The 26735-nt window shown below is 29.8% G+C and overlaps 5 protein-coding genes and 1 long non-coding RNA gene across 8 annotated transcripts in view; 2 read left to right on the forward strand and 4 right to left on the reverse strand.

Moving 5' to 3' along the window:
- The window catches only part of LOC105216271 (dual specificity protein kinase splA), a 66347-nt gene extending 53937 nt beyond the window's left edge, over positions 1-12410 (reverse strand). Inside the window, exon 1 of the mRNA XM_011190677.3 lies at positions 11881-12410. The gene's annotated coding sequence lies outside the window, so the exon portion shown is untranslated. The remainder of the gene's footprint in view (positions 1-11880) is intronic.
- A 723-nt stretch (positions 12411-13133) lies between these two features.
- LOC105216267 (60S ribosomal protein L22) lies at positions 13134-15539 on the reverse strand. The gene is made up of 3 exons (XM_011190668.3): positions 15386-15539; positions 14536-15096; positions 13134-13559 (listed from the first exon to the last, which is right to left on the reverse strand). The coding sequence occupies exons 1-3, from the start codon at positions 15395-15397 to the stop codon at positions 13293-13295; spliced, it is 840 nt and encodes a 279-aa protein (XP_011188970.2). The 5' UTR covers positions 15398-15539; the 3' UTR covers positions 13134-13292.
- Positions 15540-16759: 1220 nt separating this feature from the next.
- LOC105216268 (aprataxin-like protein) lies at positions 16760-17763 on the forward strand. Its single transcript, XM_011190670.3, has 3 exons — positions 16760-16930; positions 16995-17220; positions 17280-17763. The coding sequence occupies exons 1-3, from the start codon at positions 16760-16762 to the stop codon at positions 17444-17446; spliced, it is 564 nt and encodes a 187-aa protein (XP_011188972.2). The 3' UTR covers positions 17447-17763.
- Positions 17489-25418, reverse strand: LOC105216270 (poly(U)-binding-splicing factor half pint). Of its 3 annotated transcripts, XM_054230916.1 has the most exons (8): positions 24672-24753; positions 24193-24232; positions 22532-22720; positions 21759-21908; positions 20342-20577; positions 20217-20275; positions 19003-19506; positions 17489-18930 (listed from the first exon to the last, which is right to left on the reverse strand). In XM_054230916.1, the coding sequence occupies exons 5-8, from the start codon at positions 20396-20398 to the stop codon at positions 17844-17846; spliced, it is 1707 nt and encodes a 568-aa protein (XP_054086891.1). In that variant the 5' UTR covers positions 20399-20577; positions 21759-21908; positions 22532-22720; positions 24193-24232; positions 24672-24753; the 3' UTR covers positions 17489-17843. The 3 variants fall into 3 exon arrangements, with proteins under 3 accessions (XP_054086891.1, XP_028898706.1, XP_011188973.1); XM_029042873.2 differs by lacking the exons at positions 21759-21908; positions 22532-22720 and adding an exon at positions 25256-25301 and having other exon boundaries at positions 24672-24768; XM_011190671.3 differs by lacking the exons at positions 21759-21908; positions 22532-22720; positions 24193-24232 and adding an exon at positions 25256-25418 and having other exon boundaries at positions 24672-24768.
- On the reverse strand, positions 22780-26537 carry LOC105216266 (V-type proton ATPase subunit G-like). Its single transcript, XM_029042877.2, has 5 exons — positions 26324-26537; positions 26106-26206; positions 25256-26032; positions 24672-24768; positions 22780-23649 (listed from the first exon to the last, which is right to left on the reverse strand). The coding sequence occupies exons 1-3, from the start codon at positions 26403-26405 to the stop codon at positions 25862-25864; spliced, it is 354 nt and encodes a 117-aa protein (XP_028898710.1). The 5' UTR covers positions 26406-26537; the 3' UTR covers positions 22780-23649; positions 24672-24768; positions 25256-25861.
- LOC128921914 (uncharacterized) lies at positions 23661-25835 on the forward strand. Its single transcript, XR_008471238.1, has 2 exons — positions 23661-24843; positions 24925-25835. It is a non-coding gene; the product is annotated as an uncharacterized LOC128921914 (long non-coding RNA).
- Positions 26538-26735: the final 198 nt, after the last annotated feature.

Below are 26735 nucleotides of genomic sequence, written 5' to 3' on the forward strand. Positions count from 1 at the left end.
AAGCCAGCGACGATTGATGAACTTCGTACGAATATCAAACGTGAAATTGCAGCAGTATCAGCCGATTTATGCTTGAAAACCGTTGAAAATTGGGTTCAGCGTCTAGTCTTTTGGAAGCGTGCCCGTGGTGGCGATGAAACAGTAATCGAGTTCCATACATAATGACATCGAAGATACAGATGTTATAAGGGGTTTAGGGTTTTACTTTTTTATTCTTTTCGAAAATCAAACTTTGACCGTTCATAACATCGGTCATATAGGCTTGAACGAAAAGTTTTTTAAATCATACTTGTAGTTGTGAGAATTGGACAGGTCGCAGTATTTTAAAAAATTTTGCTTTTAATTCACTTTCAAAAATTTACCGAAATATCCAAAACAGGAGAAGCTTTCAAAGGAGTGCAATTAAAACAAATTCGACCACAAGCGCTATGATATAATTGCTACAAACCGCAGCTGCTTGCAGATTATATAAGAAAAGGCTATGTGTGAGAGACCTTCAATAACTCATTGACCCATATTAAACTAATAAAATAAACGGTAAGTATGCACTAACTAGTGGCGCGTGAATAAGCAATCGAAAGGAAAATGAAAAAAGTAAATGAACTATACCGATTACTTATACAACTACTGCAGCAATAACCTTCGGTTTGTTTGCGTCTAAGCATGGGTCGAACGAAAAAAAAAACGAAATGAAAAATATGCTAAAACATCAAATACACATCCAAACAAACGTACGTATCCTCCAAAAACAATTACACTTACGCTGCGTTAGACGCTAATCTCTAACGCCAACGCAGATTAGAAAAGTTGACAGCGAAAAGTAGAAAGACAACAAGTAAAAACATAAAAAAAACGGAAGCAATGCTATTTAGCACACTACCACCAACACCACTACTATATAACCACAACAAAACTATTGTTGCTACCAACAAATTAGCGGCTAAAGTCGACTACACGTGAGCACATTTTGATATATGGCAGAGCGTCCAAATAAAATTAGGCAACTTGCGCGGCGGCAGGAGCGTGTGCGTCATTTTAAACAAACAATGTGTTGTAGTGAAGACAAAATACGAGATAAAATAATAATATCAAGAAAATGGCGTCAAATAGTGTGTGGAAATAACAAATTAAGCAAACATTGAACATGTGACCAATCAGAAAACAAAAAAAAATAAGAAATAACAAAAAAGAGGTAAATGAAAAACAAGAGGGCGTACGAAACGTAAACGCAACAGGCCACAACGTTGGTAAAAGTCGAGCAGCGAACGAAATAACGGCGTATACACGGTAAAGTGCCGGTAAAACATTGAACCGGACAGCGTACCTACAGACATACAAGTGTTGGGTGTATATGTATGTATGTATGTACATATGTAATCTAAGTATGCATGTATGATCATGTTGGTAAACGTTATTTAGTGCTGTTATACAAGCGATCACCAGTGCGTATGAGCAACATGCGATATTTGGATTGTATATTTTTACAACAAAAACACACGAAATTGACAAGTGTCGATTATTAATAAAACAAAATGTAAAAAAAAATAAATTAAATAAAATATAAAAAAATAAATAAAATAAAATATAAAAATAAAATTAATAAAAAAAATAAAATAAATAAATAAAAAAATTAAATCAAATGATACAAAAAATAAATACATTACAAAAAGAATAATAAAAAAAATAAATTTAAATAAAATAAAATAAATAAATAAAAATAAAATAAATAAATATAATAAAATAAAAATTAAACAAATATAAATATAAATAAATAAAATAAAATAAAACAAATAAAATAAATAATTAAAAAATTAAATTAAATTAATTAGTAAAATAAATAAAAATAAATTTAAATAAATAAAAAATAAAATAAAGTAAAATAAAATAAAATAAAATAAATAATTAAAAAATTAAATAAAATTAAATGAAGTAAAATAAAAAAAAAAATAAAATATAATTAAAAAATATATAAATAAAGTAAAATAAAAAATATATAAGTATAATAAATTAAAAAATATATAAATAAAATAAAATAAAAAAATATATAAGTATAGTAAATTAAAAAATATATAAATAAAATAAAAAAATTTAAAACAATTTTAATTTATTAATTATGCAGAGCTTTTAAAAAAGCTTTTGCAAACACGTGCCTATAGAGACAAAGGTGTTTTTGAACTTTATTGCTTTTAAATGCATTATATTGTTTTTGCTTCAGCTCTAAAGCAACTATAATTTTTTTGTTTGTACATCTTGACAAAGACACGCACAGCAAAATTAACACAAGCACCCTTAAAACTATTTTTAGTGGGTTTTTGCGGGAAAACACTGAAAATACATACAATAGTTGACGCACAAAGTGTAGCTGTTTTTTTTTAAGGAGGTAGTCAAGCAGACTGCCAGCACCTTGTGTAAGCTGCTGAGAAAACAGCTAACCAATCAAAGATTTGTTTAAAACAAATTTAGTAAACGCACAAATTTTACGCTAAATATAAATCAATATGGTGAAGAGATAAGTAATTTTCGAAAGAAAATAAATATGTATGCGGAAAAGAGATTATAAGCACAAGAAAAATTTGGCATGCGGATTAAGATGTATATATTTTCCAACAAGTAGAACATACAAATTTAAACAAATAGTTTTTGTATGCGTAATATTGCTGGTATTTATAATATTGCTTTTAAAAATATTCACAATTTTTGTAGGTACATAATGATTTCTCATTTGAACACTTTTTAAAAATGCTTTAATTGTAAGTATTTGTATATATGTATGTTAATACCACATAAGATCGGCACTCTGTAGTCTCCTATTGAACTATTTTGTTATAAACTTTTCACTATAACTACAACCTTTTTGCGAAAACCACACCGTAGCGCGTGTACTTTGCATTAAACATTTTGCTTTACTTTTTTGCAAATATTAGTGCAAAAAGTTGTTTTTGTTAAGCAATAAAATGGAATACAATAATTATGTATAATCTTGTAAGCAAATAAGTGCGTTGCGATAAGCAAAAATCGTACGAGTTGACGGCATTAAGAATTTGTACAGCAAATATGCGAAATAGTTTGTATGTATAACAAATAAATACACAATTATGAGCGCGTGCTATAAACATTTTTTTATATTTTTAATACAATTTTAAACCACGCACGCGAAATATTCACAAAAAAATTGAAAAAAACGCATAATTTTTACACAACTATTTGTGGATGAGACTGAATTTAATTAACACATAAAAGTCGATGATTATTGCTCTTGCCTTACCATATCAATCAATACGTAAATTAAACTAATTTCATAAATTTTTTTTTCAAAGTCAATAGCATAAATAAATACATATGTATAATAATTATTTATTTCGCCGACAATTTAATCCAGAAGCTTCTAAACGCATAGATGTAGCGTCCACAAAAATTTTATTGGTTTTTAAATAAACAAAAATGTCTTGTTGCGTACACGTACGCGTTACGTCAAGGAGGCGATAACGACGCTACGCTTGAAGGCAAAAAAAATAAATAAACTATAATACAAAACTAAAGGAAAGCGAGTGCAAAAAAATTAAGACTATATACATACAAGCATATGTATGTATGTATATATGCTTCTCTCTATGTATGTATGTGTGTATTTTTTGCAAATTGCCAAACTACACTCGTGCTCTTTCTGCCACAAACCACTACCTTAACGAAAACGTTTAAGTCAATATGCACTGATATTTTAAATACATACATAAGTATGTATGTCTGTATACGTAGTAAAAGAGTAAAAGCATATAAATCACTATCGAACAAGACAGCAGCAAATTACCGATCGTCGGTGGCTGACTATATAGCATATGCTGCCTTAAACGCACCATAAACGGAGCGGTTTATTGACAGAAGTCATTACTAAAATAATGTATGTATCTGTATAAGGTAGGCCGTAAGTGGTTTATTAAAAAAAAAATAAAATTAAAAAATAATAATAGATGAAAAAAAATTAAATAATAAAAATAAATAAATATAATATAAAAAAAAAAATAAAAATAATATAAAAAATTAATTTAAAAAAAAACAGATAAAAAACAAAAAAATAATATAAAAAATAAATAAAAAAATATAAAAAATAAATTAAAAACAAATAAAAATCCAAATAAAAAATACTATAAAAAAAAAAACAAAGAAAAAATAAATAAAAAATAAATAAAAAAACAAATAAAAATTAATATAAAAAATAAATAAAAACAAAAAACAAATAAAAAATAAATAAAAAAACAAATAAAAAATAAATAAAAAAACAAATAAAAAATAATATAAAAAATAAATAAAAACAAAAACAAATAAAAAATAATATAAAAAACAAATAAAAAAATAAAGTAAAAACAAATAAAAAATTAATTAAATCAAATAAAAAAATAAATAAAAAATAAATAAAAAATAATATAAAAAACAAATAAAAAAATAAAGTAAAAACAAATAAAAAATTAATTAAATCAAATAAAAAAACAAATAAAAAATAATATAAAAAATAAATAAAAACAAAAACAAATAAAAAATAATATAAAAAACAAATAAAAAAATAAAGTAAAAACAAATAAAAAATTAATTAAATCAAATAAAAAAATAAATAAAAAATAAATAAAAAATAATATAAAAAACAAATAAAAAAATAAAGTAAAAACAAATAAAAAATTAATTAAATCAAATAAAAAAACAAATAAAAAATAAATAAAAAATAATATAAAAAACAAATAAAAAATAAATAAAAAGTAATATAAAAAAGAATATAAAAAATAAATAAAATATAAAAGTAAAAAATTTAAAAAAAATAAAATAGCAATTACAAAAAAGTAAAACTAAAAACAAAAAAAATACATAATTAAAATAGAAATGTAGAAAGAAGTTAAAGAACAAATAATCAATAGAAAATTAAAAAAAAATTTGTATTAAAAAAACAAATAAAAAAGTGAAAAATAATAAAAACAAAATAAAAAAAAATAAAAATGATGTAAATGTAAAAAAAGTAAAATTAAAAACAAAATTTAATGTAAATAAATGTAAAAAAAGACAATCACAAAACCCCATTTCACCAATTTTTTTTCCTTAGACTGACATTTGATGCACTGCTTTGGATAATGCTGAGGCACCTGTCCCTTAACCCTATTTTAAGAATATTTTAATAAATACATATGTACATATGTATTTGTCCTAACGGTCTGAATCATTGATAAATTTTTAGGCCCTACCTACCAAAATACCGACTGCATAGAATCACAAATTGGGAGTAACCAAATCGCATCGTAGAGACAAAAAATTCGATCTAAAATATAACAATATATGAACCACCCTTTATGTACATAAGTATGAACTTTCATAAATACACACAATTTTTAAGAAAATTTAGAACTATGTATAAAAACGCGTTCATCTCAAAAATTTATTTCAAAAAAAGTGACGTAAGAAAATATGGAGTTTACGTCTACTTATGTTTATATGACGCTTAAAGTGAAACTCTGTGATAAGCACAGGTGCGTAGGTAACTTCGATAGCTAGAGATAAAACTAGACGCGTGATTGGCACAGCAACTCAAGAATGGAAGAGAAAGAATGATGAAATACATATATACATAAACATAAATACATATGTAATTAAATAAGTATGTAGTAGATTTCTTTCAGCTTTGAAGCAATAATAACTACAAAAAACAATAAAAAACGTGTATATATAAAAATAAATTAAACATTAATGCAGTGACAACGAGGTTTTCTATCGCCCATCGGAGTACAGTGATGTATACAGAAAATGTTGCGTTCCTCGTTCCTTATCAGCGAGTAATAAACAATAAATATTTTCCTAATGTCGTAGTTACCCCGCAATATAAGTTGTAGAGACTGCAGTGAGTAAAATTTCATGACTTGGGAAAAATATTTGTTAAGTATGTAAAGAGGAGGGGGTATGGAGGGAGTATGAAAAGTAAAAATAGCTCCTAATATAGATATTTACTGCTCCGTATACAAAATCTCAGGCTACAGACAGCATCAATGCCAATCAGTAAGTATAAACAGCTTCACATTAAAGTTGGACCGGTTTGGCTCCAAAAAAGATTAGTTCTATCTTTAATTACTAACTATTGATTTATACAAGTCCATACTAAGTAGTTTTCCATTTTGTATGATTTTTTGTTGCGCTTAATTAAACAAATGATGTGCATGACAATAACAACAACTAATATTAAATAAATAATAAATGCGATTAAGCATTCGTCGTACTCATACACACACTGGGACGTTGCAACATCATGTAGAACGCACAACACAAATGGGGCAAGACACGCTCACTTCATATAAGTATACATATGTATATGAATACTATACACTATGTGTGTCTGTATATACTATATATTGCCCTACTAACTGATTGTCAACAACTAAGAGACACATATAAAAAGTGCTTGGCAATTAAATAAATGTATTCAATAAAAAAATATAAAAAAAGCAAAATAATATTCATAAAATTGATTATTATTTTTAAATAATATTAAAATAAAATTAAAAAATACGGATTTAATATAAAAAATATTTAATATAAAAAAAAAATATTTAATAAAAATAAAATTATACCGATTTAAAATAAAAAAAGTATGTGATATTAAAAAGAAAATAAATTAATTAATAAATGAAAGAAAATTAAAAAACTGTATTCAATAAAAAAATATAAAAAAAGCAAAATAATATTCAAAAAATTGATTATTATTTTTAAATAATATTAAAATAAAATTAAAAAATACGGATTTAATATAAAAAATATTTAATATTAAACAAAAAAATTATTAAATAAAAATAAAATTAAAAAATTAATCAAATAAAAAAACATATTTCAATAAAATAAAAATATTAAAATAAAATAAAAAAATAAAAAATATTAAAATTAAATAAAAAAAAATATTAAGATTACTAAAATATATAAAAAAAACATTTAATTTAATTACAATAAAAAAAAACAAAAAAATTAATAAATGAAAGAAAACTAAAAATATATATTTAATAAAAAAATATAAAAAAGGCAAAATAAGATTAAAAAATTGATTATTATCTTTAAATAAAATTAAAATAAAATTAAATAATACAGATTTAATATAAAAAATATTTAATATTAGAAATATAAAAAATAAATAAAGTAATAAATAAAAATAAAATTAAAAAATTAATCAAATATTTAAAAATATATAAAAAAAATATTGAAATAAAATAAAAAAATATAAAAAAAAAATAAAAATATTAAAATAAAAAAATATAAAAAAAATAAAAATATTAAAATTAAAATTAAAAAAAATTATTTTAACTACTAAAAAAAATAAAAAAAAAGTATAAGTAAATTAAAAGAAATAAATAAATTAAAATAAATAAGATATGTCAAACAAATTTAAAAAAGTAAAAAAAAAAAATATTAATAAAATTATATGAATAAAAAATAAACAATAAATTAAGAATAAAAAACAGGAAGAGTGGTGGCCTAAGTGAAGAGCTTTTGAAACAATAATCTGTGAAAAAATCACCAAAATTCATAAATATCGTTAAGGATTTAATAATTTTTTTTTCTATAATTCATTTTGTAATAAAAATTTTATAAAAATAAAAGATTACGAGAATCTGGCACTTCTTTCACTTTATATAAAAAAAAAATAAAAATTAATTATTATATTAATTAATTATTTTTATTTTTTCTATTTTTTTTTTTAATTCACGATTAACGCTATATTTTTGAACAACCCTAAATCATTTGCATATCCAAAAAACTAAGTGCATAACAATTAGCGCAATAGACAACCCACTAGACTTTTTAGCATCTGTCCACCTTCATTTACATACATACATACATATGCATATATGTATACAATATATATACAAAGTTATAGTTTTTTCTTGGCAATCAATAATGGACATTTAAATCCCTATCTCCATTTGCACATACATATACATATTTATAAATATGTATAACTACATAAATATGTATAATGTAGAAAGAAAAACGCACGTCAATGAAGAAAACCTTCAAAAATTAGCATAGAACTGCGACTTGATCTCATTCGTCACGAAGTCAAGCATATATATGTACATATGTGAGTACATATATAGAGAATTTCTTTGGCTGCACTGTTTTTAGTGAAACTTTACGATCTTATATGGCACAGCCGATCGAGCGATCAATCGAAACAAATATTGCTTTAATCGTACATAAAGTTGTATATACATACATACATAAGTACATCTGATAGGTATAAAAGTAATTGTTAATATCAATAAAAATGACAAAATATGTATGTAAAGCACAGTGTTTTCTTTGAAAACATTTTATATGAATAAATAAAATTTAACTGTTACAAATAACTGATATATAAATACATACATTTTTTTATTCAAATTACTATCATTAACCTATTATATGCATGAGCATTAAGCATTGCTGATTGATTGATGTCTGAAAGTGTTAACAAATTACACAAATTATTTGTTATGCCTTAGATACACGAAATTTAACAATTACTGAATTCGATTATACATACAAACATACATTATATACATATGTAGATATGTTTTCACCATTGGTCAATTTCAGGGAATTATTTATGATTTATGAATTATTGATATGTTGGTAAATAAAACATTTAGAATTCAAACAAAAGTTATAAAATATGTAGATAACAGTTTGTAAAATTATATAATTGTGTACATACTAGACACTAGTCCGTTCAATCTGAGCACCTATAGTTCCTAATTGGAATGACATGTGTCTAACGCCAAAAAAATGTATATGAATGTGAAAATTCTGACGGTTTCTCTTTATCTAGATCTAGTATCTACAATGGCAGTTCAGTGAAGCAGATATAGGATAGTTGAGAATCTTGTAATATAAACTTAATTTGAAAAAAATAAAAGAAAATAAAAAAACTAAAAATAAAATTAAAAAACGATATTAAAAAAAAATTAAAAAAATATATTTAGAAAAGTATTAAAAATAAAATAAAAAAAAATATCTTAAAAACATAATAATTGAAAAAAAAAATTACTAAAAAAACGTAAAAAAAGAATTGAAAAGAAAAATTAATAAAAAAATTAAATAAAAAAATTAGTGAACAGAATAAAATAATTTAGAAAAACACCAAAAATAAAATTAAAAAAATTAAAAATATTAAAAAATATATATTTAAAAAAATATTAAAAACAAAATAAAAAAAAGTATTTTAAATAAAATAATTAGAAAATAATAATTAAAAAAATTACTAAATAAATGTAAAAAAGAAAAATTAATAAAAAAATAATTAAATAAAAAAATAATTAAATAAAAAAATTAGTGAAAAGAATAAAATAAATTAGAAAAAATAAATAAATCACAAAAAAAAATTACTAAAATAAAAAAATATTTAATAGATATAAAAAACTAATAAAGCTAATTTTTTTTAGTTTAAATTAAATTATATTTTTTTTTAAATGATTAAAAATAAGTTTCGAATTTAATTCTAAGAATTAAAAAAAAAATAACGAAAATAAAAAAATATTGGATTGATATAAACAATTAATAAATACATTTCAGGAAAATACAAAATATGAAAATTATATAAAAATAATATTTAAAATATTATAAAAAAAGATATTCAAAAGAAATATAAAAACTAATTATTTATTTTTTAACTTTATGTTTTTTATGATAAATCAAAAATAAATTATATTTTTATACTATAATATTTTTATTTTTATTTTTGAATTTAAAAATAAAAATATATTAAGAACTAAAAAACATGGTAAAAAATTTTATATATTATTTTATATTTTATTATAGTATTCAAAAGAAATATAAAAATATATAAAACAGAGTTATTTACATATTTATTTTTTTAATTTACATTAAATTTTTTGTTTGAGATACATAATTTAAAAATAAGCATTCGTATTTATTTTTTAATTTAGAAATAAAAATAAAAAATAAATTATAAAAAAAATAAAAAATAAAAAATAAGAAAAAATTCAAAAAATTAAGAATAAATTATAAAAAAAATAAAAAAGAATAAGAAAAAAAATTTAAAAAATGTTATAAAATTATTTTAAAAAAATTATAAAATTATATAAAAATATTTAAAAAAAAAGTTATAAAATTATATAAAAAAAAATTTAAAAAAAGTAATAAAATTATATAAAAAATATACAAAAGAAATAATAATAAAGTATATAAAAAAATATTCAAAAGAAATATAAAAATATATAAAACATGTATATTTATTTTTTTAATCTACTTAAATTAAATTTTTTCTTTGAGATACATAATTTAAAAATAAGCATTCGTATTTATTTTTGAATTTAAAAATAAAAATAAAGAATAAATTATAAAAAAATAAAAAAAACAATAAGAAAAAAATTCAAAAAATAAAATGTTATAAAATTATATAAAAAAAAATTTTTTAAGTTATAAAATTATATAAAAAATATTTAAAAAAAGGTTATAAAATTATCTAAAATATATACAAAAGAAACAATAATAAAATATATAAAAAAATAATTATTTATATTTACTTCTTTATTATGTATTTCTGTAAAGAATTTAAAAATAAAAATAAAGTTTAATTTTGAATTTTAATTTTATTGTATTAAATTAAAAAATAGAAAAAAATTAAGAAATAAAAAAATATTACGAAAAAAAATATAAAATATAGTTATTTATTTTTTAATTTAAATTAATTCTTTCTTGGAAATAATTTAACAAAATAAATTAATTTAAAAAGAAAAATAAATTAATTTAAAAAAAATATTTAAAAAAATATTTAAAAAAAATAATTAATAAATAATAAATTAAATAATTTAAAAGAATTTTTTTGGATTTTAAAAATAAAAAGTATATATTTTTGAATTTAAAAATCAAAAATATAGGTGGTAACCCTGTCGTGTTATTTGCAGTGTTTATGCGAATTAATTTTTATACACATACACACATGTATTATATATGTATGTATATATGTTGTATAAATGAAAAAGAGGAAGCACGGGAATTTTTGTTTGCAAAACAAAAGCTAAAGCAAAATCGTAGCAACGCCGATGCGCTATTAGACGACGCCTTAACCTACTAACAGCCCAAAAAGGGTTGACAACAATGAACTTAATGGAAAAAATTTAAACTCTCGCGACATTTTTACACACTTATGAATGTACATATGTATAAACACATGTATTCATGTACTTTAAAATTAAATTATTTAAAGTACATGTACATGTAAAATTTATGACACACAAATGTAAGTATAAGACCGCAGGTCTTTCAATTAACGCACAAAAACAATATGTATCGAATAGAAATAAATGTATGTATGTATGTATGTATGTATGTATTTTCCTTTACATACATATGTATAGTATGTATTGTATTGTATTTAATTAAAAGCATTTAGTTTACTATAGTTGCACTTACCTGCATTAAAAATTATATTATATATAGTTATGTGTATATACATAAGTAAATATCACTTACATATATACATATCAACATATTTATGTAACAATATTCCATGCTGTAGCACCCACAACTGGCTTCTAGCACAGCACCAACATTTGTACCCCCCACCCTGCTGTAGGTAGAACATTTGTAAGTAAGTCTATATCACAAGCATTCTTATACATATATACTGCTTACTCGCACTCCAATTGGAACTTGTCCGTATTGCGTATTTGCGTCCACATGGAAGCGTAATGCGCTATGTTGTTGTGTAATCACAACTAGGGGAAGCCACACGGGCACAAGTGTATCGGACAATGGGGACGGTACAAAAATTGTCAAGTATATCAGTGTGGGACAGTTAAACTAATTGTTTAGGAAATATGTATTTATTATTAATATTACACGTATATTTGCACTTACCACTATGGAGAATGCCCTTTGGAACTTTTCAATTTATTCACTTAAATGTATTTATGCACTATATACGAACGTTTGTTTGTATGTATGTAGTTAGTTTTTCATAGTCCTTTACACAATTTATCAATGCCAATTTGCTTTTGTTGTTTTTGTTTTTTGCACTAAACACAACTTATGCGTTCATTTAATATTCAATATTTTATAATTGTAGTGTATTTATTCTGCATTTTGTCTATTGCACAAACACTTTTGATGCGCTAACTTTTCCACGAGGTGAAGAAAATTTAAATTTTTGTCTATTTTGCGTGCTGCTAGTGACTCGAGTATCGAGTATACCTCTGATGACAACGACAACACGACGCGTTTTAGCTTTTTAGCGCCGAATGTCGGAATTCGTGCGATAGAAGCAAACAACAAAAGCAATGTCAGAAACGCCAATAACCCAACGAAGTCGACGTCGCCAACAACGTCGCAGTCATAGCATGCTGTGGCTATATGCTATATGTGCCGATTAGGTATATAAATATATATAAGGTAAAAGAGATGAAATAATAAGTAATGAACTAACGGCGCAAAACAACAATGCCCTATCAAAAATACAGCATATAGAACGCGTACACAAGCGGAGGCAGCGACGGCGACGTCGTCGGCACTTGCTTTCTCGACTTCGCCTGTTTTCTGTTTACTTTTTACAGCGACAGCATCGGACAAAAACAAACTAAGTTAACAACAACAACAATGCAGCAGCGAAAAATGCCATAACAAATGTTTTTGAGTGTGTTCAATGCGTTTTGTTTACGTCGTTGAGATGGCGTGTTCAGTGTACGCCATTTCCGTCGAAATTCTTTGACAAACATGTGACTGCAGGCATGTAATAACAGAGATGTTTCTATAGCTGGCACACAGGGTGTCTATGCTGATTTAAAATTTGTATGGAACTTTTTAATTTAACAATAATTGTTTTTAATAAATTTTGTTTACGATTTTAGTTTTTAAATTATTTTCGTACATCAAACACTTATTAGGTGCATATTTAATTGAACGCATCCCAAATGTATGCTACAATAATGTTCGAATTACAAAATTCACAGTATCCGAAAATAACTACAAAAATGCATTTTTTAATAAAATCGCTTTTAAAACTTAAAATGCACATAACCATGCAACACGTTTTCCAAAATTCAGAAAATACACATTACACATACAAAACAAAGTTCACTAAATACATATTGCACGTACTAAACAAAACTCAATAATTATTCTTTCACACAAAATCAATTTGTGTTGCAAATTTTATTTTTTTCACTGTTGGAGAAGAACTTCAACACTTTTTACATGGTAAAAATACCAGTCCAACAGTTTCCTCGTACTCATGTCTCTTTATCTTTAGTTAAAAATATTGTAAAAAAACAAGTTTACTCGGCATCCTCATCTTCATCATCGTTGGAGCTGATTCTGAAGTAACGGAGTTCATACGAATCCTTATCGTTGGACACGACACGGATCCAATCACGCAAACTGTTCTTCTTCAAGTAACGCTTGGTCAAGTATTTCAGGTAAGCCTTGGAGAAGTGCACGTCCGAGTTCACGTACAATTTCATCTTCAAACGCTCGAATGTGACATTGTTGCCAAGGTTGTTCACTTTGCCGTTGACCTTTAGGCGGGCCTTAATGTACTTTTCCTAAAGATTTAAAGAAATAAAAATCATCATCAGTTGTTGTCATTCAATAATAAAATAAATACGTTTCTATGCTAATAAGCAGAGCGTGTCTCTTGCAGTGTTAAGCCACAAAACCAAGCTAGTCATTTTGCAACCAAAAATAGCAGAGTGTGAGGTTTACTTTTCCACTGAGTACACTGCCTTCAGAGCGACGGCGCCGAAGCTTCACTCTCTGACGACAAATCGGACGTGGCAACAAACATTTTTAGATAACCAATATATGTATAAAAATTAAATGTACTAAATATTTACCTGTGCGCCCTGCGTTGTAGTATAGGGCACGTTGCGTTGCTTTGCATTGCATTGCATTTAACAATGCTGTTGCAATTTAGCTTCCTGCGTCAATATACATATGATCCGCTGAGAAGCCTGCAACGATCGAAATTTCGAACGTAAACGCAGGGCGCACTATGAATTTTGGCCTGAATACATGCGGTTGCATGTACTACAGCCCGGGACCCACCACTGGGCGGTAGACATAGCACGACTTGGCACTGTTCACAGACGGTTGCACCACTGGCCAGACCCGGTTCTGGCGATCAGAGGCTACCCCGTTGTGCAGCACCCAGAGTCCCGTTTCGAACAGCAACTCCCCCATTCAATTGGGGGAAATGTGGATCTTGCCGATGGATATGAAAGGCTCGTTTAGAGCCAGTAATAACAAGAAACTAAATCGCAACAGCATAATAGTGTATCCATAATTGTTAGACTACTGCGATTGGCTAAAAGCCTGTGCACAGCAGTTTAATTGTTATGGAAATCACTCTACCACAATTGGAGCTATCACCGAAGCCTTCGAAGTTCCAGCATCGATGACGAATAATTTGTGGCGGCGATTACATAATATACAAAATCTTACAAACTACAGTTTAGTAGATAAATATGGTTTACCAAATTGCGGCAAATTTCTCTGGGCGTACGCAACGAAAGTACTTACAAAATCGGCAACATCCATGATGTTATCTTCAGCAATGTTGGTGCAATCGATTCCGAAACGAAGAGAGACCTTCTTCTTCTTCAATCCCTTGCCACGCAACACGTTCTTCTTGCCAACTTTGCCGGAGGCGGCAGCAGCTGCAGCTGGCACGGATTTACGTTGTGGCTTGGCGGCCTTTACAACTGGAGCCTTTGGCTTCTCAGCTGGTGCGGCAGCGGGCACAGCGGCTTTAGCTGGCTCAGCTTTTTTGGCTGGAGCAGCTGCGGCTGGCTTAGCAGCAGCAGGTGCGGCTTTCTTGGCGTCCTTAACAGGGGCAGCCTTGGCATCCTTCTTGGGAGCAGCTGCAGCTGGTGCGGCCTTCTTGGCGGGTGCTGGTTTTGCAGCAGCCTTCACTTCCTTGGCGGCTTCTGGCGCCTTTTTCACATTTTTGGCAGCAGCGGCAGCGGGCTTAGCTTCAGCCTTTGGCTTTTCAACTTTGCCCTTAGCAGCGGCAGCCGCGGCGGGTGCAGCCTTCTTTTCGGCTGGCTTGGCGGCGGATTTATCACCTTTGTTGGTTTTAGCCTATAGTTTAACGAAAAAACGCCCAATTAGTCATGTCAAATATGAAACATCTAAAATTGGAAATATATATATTAAGCAATTGTCAAATATGTATGTTCATATGTATGTGAACCAAATCTTCTACTTCAATAACAAAATTTAATCGCACCATTCTTTGCACATCCTTTATATTTTCTTATAAAAACTATTATTTTCTGATTAGGAAACTTATATGATGCATTCGTTTCAAATTATTTCACATTTATATATAGGATTGATGTAATATTTTTGGATATTTCGGAGCACTTACAGTTGGTGCCATGTTTAACAGCAGGAACCACGGAGAAAAAGAACTTTAAAAATTGCTGTCAACCAAGGTGTTGCCAACCATATATCTCTGACAAATTTCCCCCGTATATTTTTAAAGCTGCCATATTTTTTTATTACACAAATTTCCCATATGGTTGCATTGCCACTACTGACATTTGAAGCAGACTGTCAAATATAATTATTTGATTAATAGGAAATTTCATATGATTTCTAATTTTTGTGAAGAAATATTATAAAGGGTGATTTTTTAAGAGCTTGATAACTTTTTAAAAAAAAAAACGCATAAAATTTGCAAAATCTCATCGGTTCTTTATTTGAAACGTTAGATTGGTTCATGACATTTACTTTTTGAAGATAATTTCATTTAAATGTTGACCGCGGCTGCGTCTTAGGTGGTCCATTCGGAAAGTCCAATTTTGGGCAACTTTTTCGAGCATTTCGGCCGGAATAGCCCGAATTTCTTCGGAAATGTTGTCTTCCAAAGCTGGAATAGTTGCTGGCTTATTTCTGTAGACTTTAGACTTGACGTAGCCCCACAAAAAATAGTCTAAAGGCGTTAAATCGCATGATCTTGGTGGCCAACTTACGGGTCCATTTCTTGAGATGAATTGTTCTCCGAAGTTTTCCCTCAAAATGGCCATAGAATCGCGAGCTGTGTGGCATGTAGCGCCATCTTGTTGAAACCACATGTCAACCAAGTTCAGTTCTTCCATTTTTGGCAACAAAAAGTTTGTTAGCATCGAACGATAGCGATCGCCATTCACCGTAACGTTGCGTCCAACAGCATCTTTGAAAAAATACGGTCCAATGATTCCACCAGCGTACAAACCACACCAAACAGTGCATTTTTCGGGATGCATGGGCAGTTCTTGAACGGCTTCTGGTTGCTCTTCACCCCAAATGCGGCAATTTTGCTTATTTACGTAGCCATTCAACCAGAAATGAGCCTCATCGCTGAACAAAATTTGTCGATAAAAAAGCGGATTTCACATTTCGAACCGAACACTGATTTTGGTAATAAAATTCAATGATTTGCAAGCGTTGCTCGTTAGTAAGTCTATTCATGATGAAATGTCAAAGCATACTGAGCATCTTTCTCTTTGACACCATGTCTGAAATCCCACGTGATCTGTCAAATACTAATGCATGAAAATCCTAACCTCAAAAAAATCACCCGTTATTTAAATAAAATACATAAAACATTTTGAGAAATATGTATAAATACATTTAATTGTGTGCCTAACGTACGTATATGTTGTTAATACTCCTGTGAAATTTACACAAAAAGCAAACAACTGTCAATGAAGCGAACTATAAATATAAACAATAACCAAATGCAAACATATAAATTAAAATGACAAATTTGATTGGCAAAGGATGGGCTGCTGGCCTTTTAGCCACCATTAATGATCCTAAAAATATTATAATATCTTCGAACGATGCCGTAGTGATACACGACAAATATCCAAAAGCTCAGCATCACTATCTCGTGCTGCCAAAAGCGGACATACCTGATATTTTCCATGTAAGTTATTTGTAAACACACCATTTCCAATTTCAATTCAAACACTTTCTAACAAATCTTATAGTTAAATCAAAGCCACTTACCGCTGCTAGAGGAACTGTTTCTGCTTGCACAAAATGTAATTGAGGTGAAGCGTTGCCAATTAGATGATTTCAAAATTGGCTTTCATGCGCAACCTAGCATGCAGCGTTTGCACTTGCATGTAATCTCCAAAGATTTCGTATCAGACTGCCTCAAAACTAAGAAACATTGGACGAGTTTCAACACAAAGTTATTTCTATACTATCAAGGTAATTACATTGTTTTAATTTTTTTGTAATTTAATTTAACAATAAAATTATGCAATTAGATGCGTTTGCGCTAATAAAAGCAGGAGAACTAATCAAACCACTTAACAAGGAGCTGGTGCAACAGTTGTGCAACTCTCCGCTGGAATGTAATCAATGCAAGTTTGTGGGGAAAAACGTACCCGACTTAAAGCGCCATCTACTGGATCACCGGACTCAAAAGCAATAACAAAGTTGTATCCGAAACGTTATATAAATTGCAAAAAAAATATTTGTAATTGATTAAATACTTAACATATTTATTAGTAATTTTACAGAAATTAAAATATTTCTTCTTTACTTAATATAACGGCATTTTACACTCAAATACATTCATTACATTGTCAACGGTCAAAGAGCTTGTGGGGGGAATTGGAAATGGTAATGTCGAAGAAAACTTTAGCTGCAGACAATTAGTGCACACAAAACGGAGAAAACGCGACAATCCAACCGTCGCGTTGTTTAATAATGAAAGCAATAATGATTGATTTGCTACAAAACCATAACCATTTGTAGTATGACGTGTTTTTTTAATTTTAACATGATTTTGGGTACACTTTTCATTTTTCGCATTTCACTGATTTTTTCTAACCCGAGAGATCACCATGATCAAAAAGTGACTGATCATATAGTTCAGCAATGACGCGGCGTCCACCAAAGAAGCGACCGTGTAAAGCATCCCGTCCGCGCACTGCCTCAATAGCGCTTGAAAATTCTACAAATATTTTAACAATTATTTCGGCTTCCTCATCATCTTCGTTCTCCGTCTGTTTTTCGTTGAAAATTATCACACGACTAACAGTGCCGAATTTTGTGCATTCTTCTTGTATCTCCTCTTGTAGGGTTTCGTCAACATCCTCTGGACCGACCATGTTACGCAGTATGATCACACGTGACTCTTGTGGTCGCATTAGCCGCTGCATAACCAATTGCCGTGCGCTCTGGCCCTTGATCGACATATTCTCCTGCTGCTGTAGCGTCTGCGTTTCACCCTCGTCCATTAATTTCTTTTGCAATTCCTCCTGCTGTGCCTTCTCGTGCGCCTTCTTCAGTTGCTCTGAATTTGCCGATTGTAAATTATGCATAGCTGTCACATTGTTCGCAGCGGCCACAGCGGCCGCGGCATTTGCACTCACAGCCGCGGCTGCGGCAGCTGCTGCATGTTGGGCGGCGGCGGCATCAGCGCCCAATACTGTATTAATACCACCACCAGCACCCAGACTACCAATTGCAGCCATTGTGGGAGCGCCCATAGTTGGTGTTGCCAGCAGTGCGGCTTGTGTAACCACAACTGGTGCAGCCGCAGTGGTCACATTTGGTATACCAGGTGCGGCGCCCAATAGATTTGGTGGTAGCGCTGCCGGCGCTTGGAAGACGCCAGCGGATAGGAATGCAGCGGCACCGCCAGTAGCAGCAGGTACGGCAAGTCCGGGTGGATGTAATGCGCCGGCAGCAGCAATTGGCAAGGCGCCCACCTTAGCGGCCGCAGCTAATGGTGAAATACCAAGCGCGGGAGTAGCTGCAGAAAGGCCAAGCACGGCATTGCTGGCAACAGCATCAAGTGCCTGTATCTTAGCGGTGGCGGCAGCGGCAGCAACAGCAGCTGCTGTGGGCATTGTTGAATTTGTAGAAGCGCATACCAAAGCATTCGGCGGTGTAATAGAACGACCCACTCTGCAAATAAAAAAAAAAAAATATATATATCAAATTATGCTTTAAAGAAAAAATCAGTAGCCCAGTATTTACCTCAGTAATTGGCCACCCAAATCGAACAAGTTCATGCTAGCGATAGCTTCATCCATTGCCTGCTTGTTGGCGTACTCAATGAAACCATAACCTTTGTGTGTATGTAATGATGTGCCCTGCGCCAATTTGCAATACAAAATCGGACCAAATGCCTCGAAAACACTTTTGATATCCTCTTCAGATAAATCCGGATGTATCGATGCGACATAAATGCGATTGAAACTTTTTGCTTCCTCTTGAATTTCGTCAATTACTTGCTGTGCCTGCGGCATGTTACTAGGGCGTCCCACTTTAATGTTACGACCACCCATTAAGGCGCCATTCATTTGTTCCAGCGCCAGTTGTGCACCCTCAGGAATTTCATATTCAACAAAGGCAAAACCTTTATGCTTCTGCGTGATGGGATCCCATGACATATTGATCGATTTGATTGGACCAAAAGGTAGGAAAGCAGCGCGTATAGTATCCTCTTTTAACTCAAATGAAATACTGCCAACGTAGACTCTGTGAAATTGGAAGGAATATGTTAATAATGATAGAAAAACGTGTTAATTTTAGCATAGATCGTAGGGAAACTCAGATCTTATCAGCTCTATATGGTAGGCACATGTGGCGATTTTTATGCTACAACCACTCATTAACTCGAGCCGTTTGTTGTAGCAATAAAACAGCCAGTTCACCAAGCAATTATGCTTTTACCAGGATTCACATCAAAGTTATGCAATTTTGCAATTTGCATAATTTATGCTGGAATTCTGCTTGCTACGATTGTCTCAGGTCTCCAATTGTCACAATTGTGAACCAGTGACTATGTTACGCTATCTTTTTATATTCTGACAGATAGAGTCTCAAAAATATTCAACAAATAATGTGGTGAAAAGAAGAGCATGTAATCAGCTGATTAGTTTAGCTATCAATTCACAAATTAGAGACTGATATTGCTCAATTTGGGATGAGACAAACTCACTAGAATACCAAAAAGGGACTTAATAGATTTCACCACAGATTAGTCTCTATTAGAGAATACCAAAAAGTCACTTAATAGATTTCACCAAAGATTAGTCTCTATTAGAGTCACTTAATAGATTTCACCACAGATTAGTCTCTATTAGAGAATACCAAAAAGGCACAAAATAGATTTCAACACAGATTAATCACTATTAGAGACTTGAGACTGCTCGCAGAATACCGGCATTAGCATACTTTACACTCACCTGCACATGAGAGCGAGTGCCTGTTGACGCTGCACTTGTGTACGTTGTGATGCCAATTGCTGTAAAGAAAAAACGATTTTTTTTATTGTTCTGAATGACATACTAACAATCAAACAGTCACTTACTTGTTGCTGATGCGCCAACGTTTGCTTCATTAATACCATTTTAATACTTTGCTCCATGGCATATTTCTTAGCCTTACTGACCGTGTCATGTTGATCGGAGCTGAGTTTTGGTAGCGCACCACCCAATAAGCCAAGCAATGCCGAACGTGTGCCAGGTCCGAATTTCACATCGCCTGTCTGTTTCAGATCATAAATTGGCTGCGAAATGTATGGAATTTTCGGTTCCGAGGACTTGCCTAGAATATTAGGAATACTAATTAATAGCGTACATAAATATTTTGCCCAACAACAAAACGTTTGTTGGTAAGTAGAACAACAGCAAGAGTGTTGTGCCTTTGCTGTCTGAAAGGATTTTGTGAGGGGTGAAAGCGCGCAGAACACTTTTTCATATGGTTTGTGGTTGTGGAAAAATCACAAGAGTCATTCAATCGATCGTTTAGAGTCTGTTGGTTCGTTATTTATTATTGATATATGTGCCAATAAGTGAGTCAAATTATTAGAATATTTGCGCTTATTACACGTAAGTCAGTGGTTTTTTGAATAATAATTTATGGTTAGAAAATAACTAATTGTGATTATAAATTAAACAAGTTTGAACTAACCTATAAATTTTTAGAGTTGGAAAATAAATGCCATTACGGCTCAATAATTATTATTAATTTTTAAGGGGTTTCATTTGTCAAGCCATTTGCATATTCAAGTCATTTAAAAAAAATCATTTTAATTAAATACTATTATTTCTGTAGCAATTTTAAATGTTTTTCAGATTCTAAATATATATATTTAAATTTACAAAAAAAGAATCATAACAAATTAGCAATCCAAAAAATGCTAATTTATTGCTTTTCTTTCTAAAACAATAACAAGGCGCTTACACTCACTTGTTGGCTCACATAACATTTATATTTTATTGTTTTTGTTTTTTTTTTTTTTAGAATGGAAACAAAATATAATTCGACGCCTGCAAGAAAGATAAAGACAAAAAGAAAAAACATTAATAAACAACAACACGTTTTCAAGCTTCCTAAGCGTATCTCTTCACTGGACGCGCGCGTGCGCGTATCTGCTTTATCGAGCGTAGAGTGCATATGCCGTGTGCGGTTTTAAGTTTCACTTTCTCGCTGCCACTTTCATAACAGTCTCAATCGAGTTTTGGTTGTTGCCTTTATTTGAGCGTATAAATCACTTGGGATTTTTTTCATTTCGTTTATTTTGCTTTGGCCAACGACACCGGTACACACGGCAACAGGTGGTGGTGGTGTTGTTATTTGTTTACTTATTTTTTGAATTCTACTTTTTTGCGTAAAGTTGCTTTTGCAATTTTTTTTTTATTCTCATTCACATGCATTCATACTAATGTTGTTATAATTTTCAAATATTTTGTTGTTGTTGTACGCAGTAAAGTTGTAAAACTTACAATTATCAGTGGTAGCAGTTTATTTCGTTTGTATTTAACGCATACGCTTTTCATAACTCGGTATGTTGCACGCGTTAATTAATTATTTTGGCGACTTAATACACATTTCATTCTTTGTATGTCATATTTTTGGTATATTTTTGAGAAAAGCTGCAAAATGTAAGAATGAAAGAAAAAAAGCACCCAAACATTAAAAAAATTAAAATAAAATACGTAGTAGTCTGTATAAATCCAAAATACGTGAACAAATTGACTTTTTTTTGTTTTTTGTATATGAAACATGTAATAAGAAAGATGCACGGAACGGGGATTTACGCAAATATGATACTCTGGTGGTTAATGCATTGCAATAATTGAAACTTAGGCTTGGGTATGCGGCTATGCTAGATATATTAGATGTCCATAATGACACAAAAAGCTGATGAAGATTACATACAAACATACGTACAATATAACACAAGCATAAATGTATGGCACTAGTGAAAGGATTAAATTATTTTGATCACAGAATTAAAGTGCGCGCATGCCAAAGTTGCAAAAAGAAACGGACCAACGGACTTAACTGTCAACAAAAATAATTAATTTTTTACTAATTTTATGTATAAATTCAAACAAATTGATACACAGCACTTGTTCTTTACTTAATGAATTCTAAAAAAAAAAATTTATATAAAATATGCGATTTTTTTATATTTTTATCAATTGTAAATCCCCTTTCCGCACACCATATAGTTAACTAGTACAGAAATATAGAATAGAATTAATGAAGCGACCTTATTTCATCTCAAAAATCTCTTGCCCTCTCCAACATTTCGTGATGCTAAACGCAATTGGCTTAAACGTTTTTTTATTTGGACACATTTATACATATTGTCACTGTGAGAAGTGGGTGAGTGTGGTTTTGAATCACTTCAAGGGCACGTTTAATAAAAGAGAAAAAATAAAAAAAGAAATAAAATCCGCTGAAAAGATAATAAGAGAGCAACAGTGAAAAAATTAAGGAATTTCGGGATATTTATGATTTTTGTTTTGTTTTTTTTTTTTTTTTTTTACGCATGTACTATAAATGTATAAATTTTATGCTAAATTCTGTAGAATGAAAACAAATCATTGGAACGTTGAATTGCATTTTCTGGGTTTACGCAGAGCTAAAGGTTTCCAATCTCAGCTAATTTTCGGATTTTAGCTTCGAGAAACAAAAGTTTGGAGTGGAAAAATTGAACATATTGATGTATGCAAAAACGAGCACATAATTGAATATGCATCTGCAAGCGACTTGTTGTATAAAACCATAACCGCTGAATTTTATATTTATTACACTTCTCCTAGGAAATTTTTTAATTAAATAATTAAATTTTAAAATTTACAACTATAAGGATTAGGATCTGAGTAATGACACGGTAAATACCTCTAAAAGGCTTTTTAAATTACCCTAAAACAAGTATTAAAAAATAGACGTTAAAAGCATATAATTTAAGCATTTTTCTAATAATATTTTAAACTGTAAATTTGTAACAGCTGACTTTGTTGCTAAAAATATTTCTTGCCTTGCAATCGTACCTCATATAAAGTTAATGAAAATCAAAAATTTTATTCGCAGTAAGAATTAGTTAATTTCACACAGTTTACACGCAACAAATTTTTTTGAAAATTTACTCAAAGAAAAAGGACTTTTGTCTAATGTTGAATAACGGATAAAATTGTATATGCGCATAAAAAAATCCATATTCATATACATATTAATTTATGCAACGACGTTTTAATGATGTTTCGGTTTTTAGAAGTTGATAACAGTGCAGTCGGGAGCGCGATGTAATGGTTGTGCTTTGCAGTTTGTAGGCGAATGGCACCTGCACCGGTTCAATATGAAATCAAAGGCAGAGAAATTTAACTAAAAAATATACTTACAAAAAGAAATAAAAAAAGAAAAGAGAAGAAGAAGAGAGAATCAATATGCGTCATTAGTTCGAAAACATCAGCAACAGTACAAAAAAAACATACATCAAGCGTTGGCTACAAACGTAGTGGCGCTACCCATAAATCAACACCACAACATCGTCAGTCTTACTCCATAACCATAAAATCGACAACACAATTGCGATTGTCGCATGTGTTACGCTGTTGCAGCATTATTGCATGCGCATGTACTGCATTGGTTTTAAATACTTTTTATTGCTAAATTGCCAGCTTTAAAGGTTTTTGCTGGCAGTACTGAAAGTGTATAAACCATTATCATAACCAAATGTATGTGTGATTTCGGTTTAACATTGTGTTTCTGTTTCTTTTTAACTATTATCGTCGATATATTTCCTTTTCCGTTTTTTAAGCGTTTCATTAAATATATATTTTTTTTATCTCTCAACTCTTGCAGTGTTTTTACTTTTTTGTATAGGCGCTAGCTAGCTTACACGGCAAGCAGAAGAGCAAGTCTCACCTGACCCTGAGAACATCACAAGCGTTAAAGTCTGCAATTACTTAAGCAGAACAGAAAAAAACAAAACCGATTATTTAGTAAAATACAGTTGATGGTTGGTGTGGTGGTGTGTAAGTATGTTATTGTGATACAGATCGAATTTTTGTTAAAGCATTGACAAATTCGCTCAATTTATACTAAGTACGTAGCTGTTCATATTGTAAAAGTATTGCTTTTACCTAACTAGTTTTATTCCACACTCTTTACGCTGCTTACAAATTAATATGTAACATTTCATACTATAAACACAAGCATATTTAGTTTGGATAATATTTTTCGATGGTAAAAAACAAGTAAACCGTAACATACAAAACCCTCGTAGCAATTTCGTAATACACAAACGTATGTTTGTAACTTTCAAGTATATTTATTATGATTGAATAAATAAAATAAGAATAAAATATATATTAACCGGCATATAATATACATAGCGCACTTACCCGAATCTGAACGAGACTTCTTTGATGGCACCATGCCGTCATTTAGTGGATCGTCTGAACGTGACTCTGAAGAACGTGATTCTCGTTCATTGGAACCCTGGAAAAATTAAATGAATTGCGTTAAATTTTAAGGATATAATATGCATAAATGTCTCAAGTGAAATAGTTTTCGGTATGTAACAGCGTATTATTGATACAAATACAAGTAAACACCATCAAGGTTAAAACCACATTTCATTTCTTTTCATGAAAGCTGAGGGGTAGCAACTAGCCTATATAGTATCCAGTAGGTACGCGTTGGGATGACGGCGAATAGCGCTCTTCAATAGTACAGCGTTATTGAAATTTTTAGTATACACACACAAAATTGCATCGTACTTGCGAAATGCAAGGAACTTATATATTTAAATATATTCTCTTGTTACAAAATGGATTTAATACACGATTTTTGCGGTTTCTTCAGCTTAAACTTTGTAAATCCGTAGAATTCTTGTTGCAAATCAATTCGCTACATATTTCACGCCATTTTCTATGCCGACACTAGTAGCTACAAAATATTGGAAACTTCAAACCTGTAAACTCACCATATTTAATCTGCGAAAATTTATATTTTTATTGCAAAGCTAATTTGCAATACGTATTTAACAATTTTATAATGTTGATGTAGTTTCTTTTGAGTTAATTTTTATAAAATTTCTGTGAACTTTCACGTATTTCAGGGTCCCTTCAAAACGCTGCAAAAATTTTCGTCAATGACAGCGAGTAAAAACCGTGCTGCCGGATCGTTGAAATTTAAAACAGCAGATTTTTAATTTAGAGGAGTTTTTGAGACTTGTTATGTTCAATTCAATGACAAAATTTTATATTACGTGCATTAATATGTGACCTTTATTGGAAAATTTGGTAGTTGTGTATATTGACTAGTTTAACATTTATAATTTGTTAAATAAAATTAAACTAACTTTAGTTATTTAATTTTCACAATATGTTACGACGATGACTATTAAAATTACAACATTCGAGTATTTAATTTAGAACAATAACACTACATTTAAAATGTACTATTAAATTCGCATTTGCACAATGTTTGTCTTTCGACTGAAATTTCTATCAAACATAAAATATCATTTGGATAACCATTTTATGGTTCATATTGCATTATCTTTCAAAGATTGAGATTTTCCGTTAATTTATTTCTTAGAATAATTCCTATGCACGTCTGGTTTAATATTGTAAACCAGTTCTAAAAGATCAGTGATTAATGTATCCTTCCGATCCTCCACTGCCTTTTTTAGTTCTTCCATTTTATTTTGAGTGTCGACATCAATCTTCAATGCAACGCCTTCCCGTGAGCCCATATACTGTAAAATAATGGGTGCATATACATATTATTGGTAATGTATTAGTTATACACATTTCCTAGGGGGTGCCCACCTTTGCTTCATATTCCTTCAATAAACGTTCGCGCTCCCCACGATACTTCTCAATCTCCTCAACCGCCTCATCTTTCGCTTGCTTCAGACGCTTTGCCTTGCCTAATCGTGTACCGAATTATAAATATTTTCTAATTATGACCTCAAATGCTTAACAAGAACATCCGCTTATGTCGGCAGCGAGGCAACCGTAATAATGTTTCAAGCGTACATACTTACGTTTCCTTGCCTCAGTAACCTTTTCTGCTGCTTTCTTCTCAGCAGCTAGAAGTTGCTGTATCCCGGTGGATTGGCTCGTCATTTTTTCGTTAAAATTATTCCTTTATTACAATGATTTATGAAAAAATTTGCTGCGAGCAATTTGCCACAAGGAAATAAATATTTGTGTTAATTGTCAGCTGATTTGTTATAACGAATGAATTCGTGGCTTTATACGGCAGCACTGATCGCGAGCAAGAAGAGTTGATTTTTACTAATGTGCCGAATATGATCACTTTTATTTTATTTAATAATACTATTTTTACCAGCCGCACTTTGCAACGTATAATTAATATTTATATTTAAACAAATTCTCAATTATAAATAATTAATATTTTTCACATATATGAATTTGTTTAAACAAAGTTTTACT

This window comes from Zeugodacus cucurbitae, chromosome 5 (assembly GCF_028554725.1).
Source record: "Zeugodacus cucurbitae isolate PBARC_wt_2022May chromosome 5, idZeuCucr1.2, whole genome shotgun sequence".
Classification (NCBI taxonomy): Eukaryota; Metazoa; Arthropoda; class Insecta; order Diptera; family Tephritidae; genus Zeugodacus; species Zeugodacus cucurbitae.